Genomic DNA, 10,671 nt, shown 5'->3' with positions numbered 1-10,671 from the left:
TAGGAAAAAGATTATAGGGCCCTTAAGCCAAAAGAAATCACATGTGCTTATGGGTTAAGCAATAATTAATTTCAATTGGCATGCACTTTAATTCAACCTAATTTGTTCATCCATAGCTGTACTTCTTAATTAAGTGGTTCAAAGTAAACATGATGCGATCTAATTTCCTATTAATACGCAAATGTTTATGAATTAATTATTTTACTAATCAAAGATTATTATTATTATGTGCACAGTTTGACTAAGAGACAGACAAATCACAAAACACACCCCCAACACCACACTTTAAAAAAGTTTGGAAGCGATCATTAATTTGTTGACAATGAATGAAGGCGCACAGTACTGTGTGGACCCGTGCCGCACCGGATCACTCACCCTCCACCCTTGATTTGTCCGTACACGGAGACCGCCAGTTAAAGGAAGGGGACAAGGTAGCAAAACGGGGAAACCGCTGCGAAACGGAAATGTTGACCCCACAATGTCTGTCCCCACCTCCATTCCAAAGGACAGAGTGGGGGCCCCATCCAGACGTGGCTAGTGGGTCAGCTTTATTGTCCTCACACGCACACACCGTCACACGTGGGACAGTGCCCAATGGGCCCCACTCTCCTCAAAATCCCATGATAAAAAAGTCACGTACACAACGAGTGCCCCGCTGCTGTGCCTGTGCCTGTGCTGTGCTGGTTTCAGGAAAAGTCCTTTGGCTCCATTTTGGTGACGTGGCAGCCTTCTGCGGAGGGCACCACGCCAATCGGATACGTGGCGGATATGCTGCAACGCCATTAACTGCAAAAAATCACAGCGTTTTGATAATAAAAAACCCAGTCAGCTTCCATAAGTTCCGTTACTATCCCTGGAAGTTTGGTCTAATTACGGAAAGACCAGAGGAAATCCATGTGTAAATGCAATGTGAAGGGAGGTTTTTTTCTCTGGATAAGGAAAAATCAACAAAACTTAAATTGGACCAAATCTGACAAAATCTGTCACTTCCATGTTTTACAATTAATTTTGTTTGGGATTCTTTTTTAAGTTTTATTTCTTTTTTCAAATTAAAAAAAGTTATAAATTTTTTATTGTATAAAAATGGGATTTTTCTTTGTTGGGAACACCTTTAACTTTTGCTCTCTCTCTTTCTCTCTCTCTGCCCCAGCCTAATAAATTGATTCAGGCTCTCTAGTCGCCACCTCTATTGCGTGCTTTCTGCCTCATCTCATCTTCATTCTCTTGAAGCTCTCATTCCATTTCTCTTTATATTTTCTCTCGAACAACAACAACAACAACAGAGCAAGAAGAGCTAGAAGAATCACAAGAAAAGCATAGCAGAACGAACCAACCTTTCTTCTTCATGGCAGTTGAAGCTCAGCACCTCCACCATGCGGCTCTTATCCCATCTCAGTTAATTCCAAATAGGTACATGCCAGCCCTTCAAATCACCTTCTTCTACATGGGTTTTCTCTGGTTTTCAATTTTCTTACGTGGGTTGTGTTTTATTTTTGCAGAGATTTCATCAAAACCAACCAAGGAAACGCCAATATTTACAGTACACAAATGGACTCTGGCCTGATTTTGTCCGCAACAATGCCTGAAAATCTGCTTCCCATGTACCAATCGCCTTTCTGTGAAGCAAATAAAGCTTCGATGAACAAGCAGGCGGAGAGTGGTCTCACATACAACAACATATCTGCTCCTAGAAAGCGGCCTAGAGACCAATTGATCAACGACTTCAACAATTTCTCAGTCCCTCAGAAGACCAAAATGTCCGTTGGTGCCTCATCTTTTATCGACCAAGACATTGCCTTTCAGATCCAACAACAGCAATCTGAGATCGATCGCTTCATCGCCCAACATGTATGTTTGATTCCTCTACCATCCTTTATATCTTCCCCTTCTTTTTTCTCTTTCTTCAATATTCCTCTGTTTCTCTCCCCTGTTTTAGGCCAAGCTTGTAGTAAATTTTCACTCATGTTTTCTATAAAGCCTTGTGCCATTCACCATAATGAATGAAAAATCCAAAAACCGGGATTTTCATTTTTTTGTTATCTCCTTCCGTTTTCTTGGCCATGAGACAGAGCATTGTCATGAAATTTAGATTTTTTTTTTTATTCCTCTATTGATTTTGGTTTCTATGGCTATTTTGACAGACTGAGAAAGTGAGAATGGAACTCGAAGAGCAAAGAAAGCAGCAATCGAGATTGTTAGTGTCGGCAATCCAGGAGAGAATCGTGAAGAAACTGAAGGAGAAAGACGAGGAGATACAGAGGATGGGGAAGCTCAATTGGGTCCTTCAAGAGCGAGTCAAAAGCCTATTCGTTGAGAACCAAATATGGAGAGACATGGCGCAGACAAACGAAGCCGCGGCCAATTCTCTACGCACCAATTTAGAGCAAGTCCTGGCGCACGTTAGCGAGGAGCACCAAGCTGGTGGCGGCCCCCCAGCCGCCGCGGTGGCAGACGATGCGCAATCGAGCTGCGGCAGCAACGATTACGGGCGGGATGAAGAGGCGGTTGATGGTGGTGATGCGGTGGTTGGAGGCGGCGGAAACGGTGGTTGTGGTGGTGGCGATAGGATGTGTAAGAGGTGTGGGGTGAGGGAGTCAAGGGTGTTGTTACTGCCATGCAGGCATTTGTGCCTGTGTACAATGTGTGGGTCCACCCTTCTCAATTGCCCTGTATGTAACTCTGTCATGAATGCCAGTGTGCATGTTAATTTCTCTTAGGATTTTTTTAGTCCTCAGAAATTGAACAGAAAAATATTGTCAAATACTTTTTGGACAAAAAGGAAAAAAAAAAAAGAGTAGGATTACAAATTTTGTTTCTATTGGGTATATTTAATTTCCATCATTTTTTTTACTTTTTATTTTCTTTCCATTTGAGCAATGTGCATGATGAGTTTCATACCTAATTGGTCTCACTGCTTTAAGAAAAGCAATTTAAGGGAAATCGGTTTTTCTTGTTTTTTGGGCTGCATTGAGAGATACTGAGTTGTTAACCAAAAGCAGAGGCAAAAAGAAATTGTCAAACACTTTACAATTGCGGTATACCTACCCCCATTTTTTTAAAACTTGGATCTTCCTTTTCTTTTTAATCAGAATTTAACTTTTCCCATCTGGTGTGGCAAGGCATCCATCCACAGCTTTGGAAAGTTTCTAGGGCGGTGGGTTGAATTTTGTGAAGAACAAGATGCATATGGTGGGCATCTCTTATCTCTTCTTGTTGGGGTCTTGTTCATGCATCATGCAGCAATGCCAAAGCCTTTCGAGTTGTTGGGTTTGGACAGAGAGCTCAAAATGTCATAAAAAAAAGCAGCAGGTTAAAAATGTGTATGCCAACAATCGTGAGACGTCAAAATTAGCATCATATCGTCTTCTCCAATGTGGGGACCTCCATTATTATTATTTCAATTGCTCTCCTTCCTTTGTAGCTTTCCCAATTTTTCGTAGGGTAACTTTTACCAGTTTTTCATTTCTTTCTTGGGGAGAGAGTTCAATACTTTTATGAGGGTTTTTCGTTCTTTTTTCTTGGGGACCTCCATATTCAACTAGTACATCATAACCTTTGGTTTTTGTTCCACGTTGTTAATCGGTTTCACATGCACGTTTATGCCTCTTAATTAAATGATTTAATTTGGGTTGGTTTACAATGATCTAATTCGAAGTTCACTCGAAATTCGAATTCATTTAGATCAGTAGTGACAGTGAATTTGGTTAGAAGTCAAGTTAAGTATGTGTTTACCATCTCTTAACTTGGTCGAGATTGAGTTTAACACGAATCAAGATTGTTGGCAAACCGAACTCAATCCGAATCACTCAGTCTTAACCTACAATTAACCCAACTTTGCTTAATCCAAGCTATATGTCACCTTGCATATTTGCCAAGTTTGAATCCTTTGCTTGATAAGACCTATAGCTTTTATGGACTTGTTTACTCATGCGTCTTAGTGGCAAAATCCACACCTCACTTATGGAATGCTTATGGGAACATCACAAACCACATTATTATTTGCTTTTCTTCTTTCTGCTTAAAAAGAAGTGTAAGTAATTAGACAATCATCAAACATGCGCAATAGGATATGGAAAAAAGCATGATATTGTTGTACTTGTCAATCCAGATGAAATGAAATGATAATGTTTGATCAGATCCTCTACCCCTTTCCTTTTTAACTTTTCCATGTTTGCTTTTGATTCTTTATATATATGTGACTTCTTTCTTTCCATTCAATGTCTCAGATTTCTTGCAAAGCAAAGGAACTATACTTAAAAAGCGACCCGTATCCACCATATTACTCATTTGTCTAATCAATTGACACCAACTTCTCTCTCTGTCTCTGTCTCTCTCTCTCTCTCTCTCTCTGTATTGTGGTCACTATGTTATCTGGAAGGTATTTTATACGTTTAATGTGAACCCAAATATTAAAATCGGGGGAGCAGGAGCAGGAACCTAGACTCATAAAAGTAATGGTTTGGTATCTCAAAATTTTATTACCAGTATTCAGAAATGCTTTTGGTGATGCCATTAAGATTATGTCTGGATGCAATCAGAGGGCAAGTCAAACAATTTGAATGATACTTACTTCAAATATAAAAATCTACAAGTACATTCTCATATTTCGCATCCGGCTGCCCCTAAACAAAGGATCTATTATGGAACAGTTTGCATGTGATTCTGTGCAGTTTCATCTTTCCCTGTGTATAAACTATTGGAGAGTCGCACAATGGCAAATAAAGATGAATTTGATTGACAATGGAGGGGGATATATAATGCATATCAGTTTGTACATAAGAAAAAGTTGATGGTAAAATGACTAGTGAGTATTTACATTAGATCACGTACGTAATTAATCGCGGAGTCTATATAATTTTGAAAAAGAAAATATTGGGTTAAAATTGCAACTACTTTATTTTTTCATAATAATAAATACATATCTCAATTCACAATCACACGTAACTCATGCTTAAAGTGCGCATTCATTCTTTGACTACTTACAATAATAAAAATTAAATGACGTCATTCAATTCAATTCAAATGACCATAATTCAGACAATTAAAATAACGTCATTTATGCCGTAAAACTCGCTTCTTGAAACATTGCATACTATTAAAAGAAAGCATTCAATAACAAACAACAAATCCATCAATAACTAGTTTTGAAGTTTTAAAATGACCATGAACCTTACAACTCAAGTGGCATGGCATGGCATGATATGAGACTAGGTGAGATGAAAGGTAAATCATAATTCAAAATTTTTTGAATTAGTTTCTAAACAAGCTGTAGAAGAAAAGTGCTTTCTCAGAATTCAAAATCCATGCACCAAGAGAAAATTCATTCTCTATCTACTTACAACAACAAATTTAAATGATCGCATTCAATTGAAATTCACAAAAATGCTGACATTATGAGTAAGTGGTGTGAGAGGAAAAGTAGATCTTACGTTTGATGATTCTCCATCAACCCAAAAGCACAAAAACAAAAACAAAAACAAGATTGAGATCCTCTTTAATGATAATGTTTTTACCTAGTTACTTTTCTCTTTCTTTTTCTACAGAGAAATAATAATTTGTCCCAAATTTTACAGCGTGTTTATTTTTTTACCACCACCATCACTCCATCCATGCACGAAGAAAAAACAAGAAAAAGAGACGTGGATAAATAGTGGGCTTCTTCGCTCACTCAGTATTCACAAGTGTCCAAAATTAGTGGTGGGTGGGGAGTGTTGTTTAGCAATGACGTGGACATGTGGCAAGTGCAAATGCCCACCTGACACGTCAGACTGATGCTTATTAACATTAGTGGGACCCATAAAATGGATGGCCTCTATTATTTGTTAAATATTGCTTGGTTTCAGAGCAGCATCCATCATTCAGAAAACAGCAGCTTCATCAGCAAATGGTGCAACTGCCTATCCATAGAGGATTTGACTATCCAAAGCATAAAACAAGAACAAGCAAAGAGAAAATAAATTTATATTATTTTTCTCTGTCTTGTAGGTGTAGCTATTGTAATACATTGTGGCACCGGCACGCCAACCCATGAATGAAACTATACCAAAAATAAATCAAGTGTATTTAAAATGGTAGATAGTGAATGGCAGTCTACGAGTACGACTAGGTACCATATATATAATTTCGAAAACCATATAAGCCTTTGTATTTAATTTTTTACAATGTATAAAGAGAGAAATCGAAAACTACTATAATGTATGTATGAGAAGAGAAATCGAACTCAGATTTAAAGCAACGAGCACGTTGCAACTCCATCTTCTTTATTGATTATAGATATTCCTTCTTTGTAATTTTATTGAGGCAGTAAATTTGGATTATTCACTTTCCAATTGACATTGATCAGGTCACATCAGTGTTTCTTTTTTACCTATACATCATTGAATGAGTTCTTCTCTACTATTGTACTAACGTATAGTACAAACAATAATAATGCATGCACCATGCACCCGATCTATCTATGTCGACGTACATAATTTATTTTCTTACTTTTGCAAACTTTGAGTTATTACCTTCTTCTTTTAAAAAAAAATATAAATATAATTGTTTGTTACTTTAATTTTACGAGAGCAATAATAATGTTTTATAAAGGGAAAAATGACAGTCATACAGGAAAATAACTTTTCACTTGAATATTAGGTATCTGCAACTCCACTTGGGCAAGCACTTATGACATTTCCAGCAAATGGATCAGAAGAAACAAAAAACAGAAAAGATGATGTTATGTTAGGTTAGGTGCACAAAATAAAGCAAGAGCCTTGAGGTTGTAAATAACATGTGAGATTGCCCCACCAGCTTTTACTCTCATGGGTCATGGGGTTCTGTGAACTCTCTCAGAAAAAGAGAGAGAAAAAAAATAGAGTGCAAAAGAAGAACCCTAAAAATACGCCAAAGAGAAGAGACTAGCAGAAAGCGTACGTTAATGGCTTTGTGTCAGGCTAGCTACCATATATATATATATAGGAAAATATGCTAGGTCATTGCTTTGGTGAAAACGTGTACGAGCCACGTAGTTGGGCACCACTGGATTTTCTGATGATTTAGGGTTTGGATCAGATCAGATGAAGCAGAGGGTCCTGCAAAGCTGGAGGGTACAATACCGACAAAATTAGGGTTGGCAGTGCTACTGTGGTGTGGTCTAATTGGTAACTCAACCATAGTGAAATTTAGGAGTTATCGTCTGCCACCGACTGAGAGAGAGAACCTAGGCCTAGCTTTTCTTTTTTCCTGTATTTGTTGTTGTTGTTATTGTGACCACAGCAACAATATAACAATAATATAAATTATTGCGTTTAATTTCTGAGTGACACGTGATGGTTACGTTGGTTGATGCTAGATATCCAAAAGCACAAGTGGCCATGGACAAGGCCCCAACAAACGCAAGATTACAATAATGTGCTAAATTGGGAAGATTTGGGGAGGAAGTGGGGTATTTGTTTGGTTTAGGGTTGTCTCTTCGTCCTCGCAAAAAGATATTGTTCTTTGAAAACTTGCTCTCAATCTCAATCTCAATCCCCGCGTTATATGAAGAAGAAGATGTGCATATATCTTGTTGTGGGGTCAAAAACTTACTAATGTTAGATGTGGTTGTCTTTGCTTTTTCACACATGTACTCATGTTGGTCCTTTCAAAATCCTGCCCCACAATAGCTAATGGTCAAAACAACATCAAAACCCAACTTGTATTTGAACCATTTCTAATGGTAAGCATGCTACCAAGTTTTCCTCGCTTGATGTTCAAGTTTTGGTTGCTTTATAGAATATTTAGCCAATGTCATTGAAGGCTATCCATATATTTTCTAAGAATCATGTATATCGTTTTAATCTGTCGGTTAGGTCAAGTTACTGAAAGTTTTTATTACTATTGAGATGACTCGCTTTACTTTGTACTCTTTTTCCTATTCAAATAATTTGAATTGGAAATTTGGAGAAGTTAATTATTTTAATTAGTTTCGAACAGGTTGCGGTGGATGCTATGACAGCATCATCGTGACAATTATAATAAGCTCAATTCTAGGGCAACATATGGCCACATCGACATAGACATGCCAACTGTGTATCTGACAGAGAACACACAACCCTAGGGCCTATATGGTCCCTGTAAATTGCAAGTTAATGGTTTTTTTTTTTAAAAGATGAATGGAAATGTGCTTCAATGTTTGATTTGATTTACTTAACCACCTGATTAATCTGCAGGTGGTATTAATTTTATGAAGTTAATTATTTTGTGGTGTTTAAAGATGAGGCGGTGGACAAAACGATATGCAATAATACTATAATATGTGGATCCAATGAGAGGGTTTTTGAATTGACTTTTTTGTCCACCTGCTAAATGTGGTCCATCGTCTTTAGATTTAATGGATGCTTCCTTTCTTCTCCAACACATTTTTCTTTATAAAAATGGGGCCAACAATTATGTGTGCATGACAACTTTTTAGAGAGAGATTAGAAAGGGGAGATTTTTTTATTTAATGCTTAATGACTCTGCCATGTGTTCAATTTAAAAGGCTTAGTGGGAGAAACAGTATCCCTGCAATTCCAAAAGCCAACGGTAATATGCTAGTGATCATTTGCTTCACGCTTATCAAAACCCAATGACAATGTGAGCTGTTGGAAAAGGTATTAAAATAAACAAGCAAAGCAAGAAGAAACCCTCACTGTTGTTTGTGGGGTACTTGAATTATATGATATTTGGACAGAGAGAAAAGAAGAGTTGCATGTGATTAGGGTATATATAGTCAGTGCAGATGACCAAATCTCATCTTTAACTTGAATGATTGTGTCTTTGGTGGCAGCACTCTTTGCTTTTGATTTGAACCTTCATGTTAGAAGTGCTCATACCATAACTCAACTACCCTACATGGGAAGATTTTAATATGCAAAAGAAAGAAAGAAAAACCACAACAAAAAAAAGTAGGGAAATTTTAGTGGCACATAGTTTTTCCTTGGTGGGGAAGAGAGAGTTCAAAAAATGTAGACATTTTTTATTTGCTTTTGGTACAAGTAAGTGTTCTAACTTTTAGGTTAGGAATTATTTATTTCTCGTAGGTTTTTTAGAGAATGAAAATACTTTCCTCTTTACCGTGTAGGTAGGAGATTTTGCATTCCTGTTAATAGCAGTGTGACATGTGTGCATAAGTTTTTCATTTTGTGTTTTTGATCAATTATTTTTGCATATGTATCAAACTGTGATTCATATGAAGGACGAATATCTCTTTACAGAAAAAGAGGCAAGCAGTATCTTTTAGAGAATGGTTACAATGTAATGTGAAAATAACTCTACGGATTTTGAAGAAGAAAAAGAATTTAGCTTCACCTAGTTTATGAACATGCGTGGAAATGAAAAGTAAGGGGATATTTTGAACTCAATTTGCCGGCTCGGTCCATCCCCAACAAAGCCTTTGCAGTTTGGACCAATTTGGGCTGAGCCTGCTTCATCTGATTTCATGAGGCCCCAGTTGCAAGGCAGCGTCAAACTTCATATGTGGGCTTATGTGGCAGTCCTCTCAGGTGACGTAGGCACGTCCTTGTGGCTAAATGGGCTTAAAGGAAACCACACTGTACAGTAGCTGCAGCCTGCATGTTTTTTGTTTATGTTTTTTTATCGAGGCTCAATCATGATTCAAATTTCGAACATCTTCCAACATTCTGAAGAGCTATTGAATTAGAATTTCTTTAGTATAAAAATCAAACTAATTAGTGTCAATTGACATCACTTTTACCATATTTGTTTCCTATTAGTCTTACTTTTGAATTTGATTCAACGGTTTGATATCATCTTTTCGTTTTTGGCCATGTACGTTACAGTACGGATCATTTCAATAAAATAATTTAAGATATTTGTGAAGATGATTGATGGTTTACTTTGCATTATCTCTATCTATCTATCAAGATAAGCATTGGCTATTAGTTTAATTACTAAGTTAATTACATTTGTTAGAGAGAATACAAAGAGAGAATGAATAAATTACAGTCCCTGCAGACCACATATATTTGACTTTCCAAGTCACAGATTATTGTTTAAAGATGAAGAAAGCGATCGGAGTTTACTAAAGAAAAAAAATTCGGCATTACTAATGCCTCTAATCAAACTATTTCTCATAGAAAAGGACTTACTAACTAATCATTTCCAGACGGTACGAAGAAGTACAGCTATTAAACAATGAGGATGTCTAAAATATATCTCACTAATAAAACTTTAAATTGTACAAAAGTTGGCATTAGCTATTTTTTTATTTTTTTTTATAAAGCAATATTAGGTGAGGGGGGAATCGAACCTATGACCTTAGGTATAAGGATAAACACTCTTAACCACTTCATCTATACAAATCCCTTGTGCTCGATACCTATCATTTGGTTGTCCAGATGAAATTATTTGATTTCAAAAGCATAAATGTACATCAAGATATCCTTTTACAACATAAAACAAGTGTTAAATCACATCCCTCAATACTTGAGCTTATGAGAATAATGATAAACCAACAAATCTTATCAGAAATCTAACTTAAAAAATGATACACCTTAATGAACTATGGCTTTTTTTTGGTAAATATCACAAGTGTCCTCACATTCGAAGGGTGAGATTAATGCCCACTCGGGGTTCGACTTGCTCCTAACCACAAAGTGCTTCCAATGGGCTTCGAACCCTTGCTATTGAGGCACTAGGTAGCTCGCT

At 37.0% G+C, this 10,671-nt stretch overlaps 1 protein-coding gene across 1 annotated transcript; it reads left to right on the top strand.

The window, feature by feature from the left end:
* Window positions 1,109-2,818, top strand: LOC18778781 (BOI-related E3 ubiquitin-protein ligase 1). Its single transcript, XM_007211516.2, has 3 exons — window positions 1,109-1,410; window positions 1,500-1,848; window positions 2,142-2,818. The coding sequence occupies exons 1-3, from the start codon at window positions 1,346-1,348 to the stop codon at window positions 2,715-2,717; spliced, it is 990 nt and encodes a 329-aa protein (XP_007211578.1). The 5' UTR covers window positions 1,109-1,345; the 3' UTR covers window positions 2,718-2,818.

Source organism: Prunus persica, chromosome G4 (assembly GCF_000346465.2).
Source record: "Prunus persica cultivar Lovell chromosome G4, Prunus_persica_NCBIv2, whole genome shotgun sequence".
In the NCBI taxonomy this organism is placed as follows: Eukaryota; Viridiplantae; Streptophyta; class Magnoliopsida; order Rosales; family Rosaceae; genus Prunus; species Prunus persica.
The sequence above is the reverse complement of the archived record's forward strand: the minus strand, read 5'-3'. Positions and strand labels throughout refer to the sequence as shown.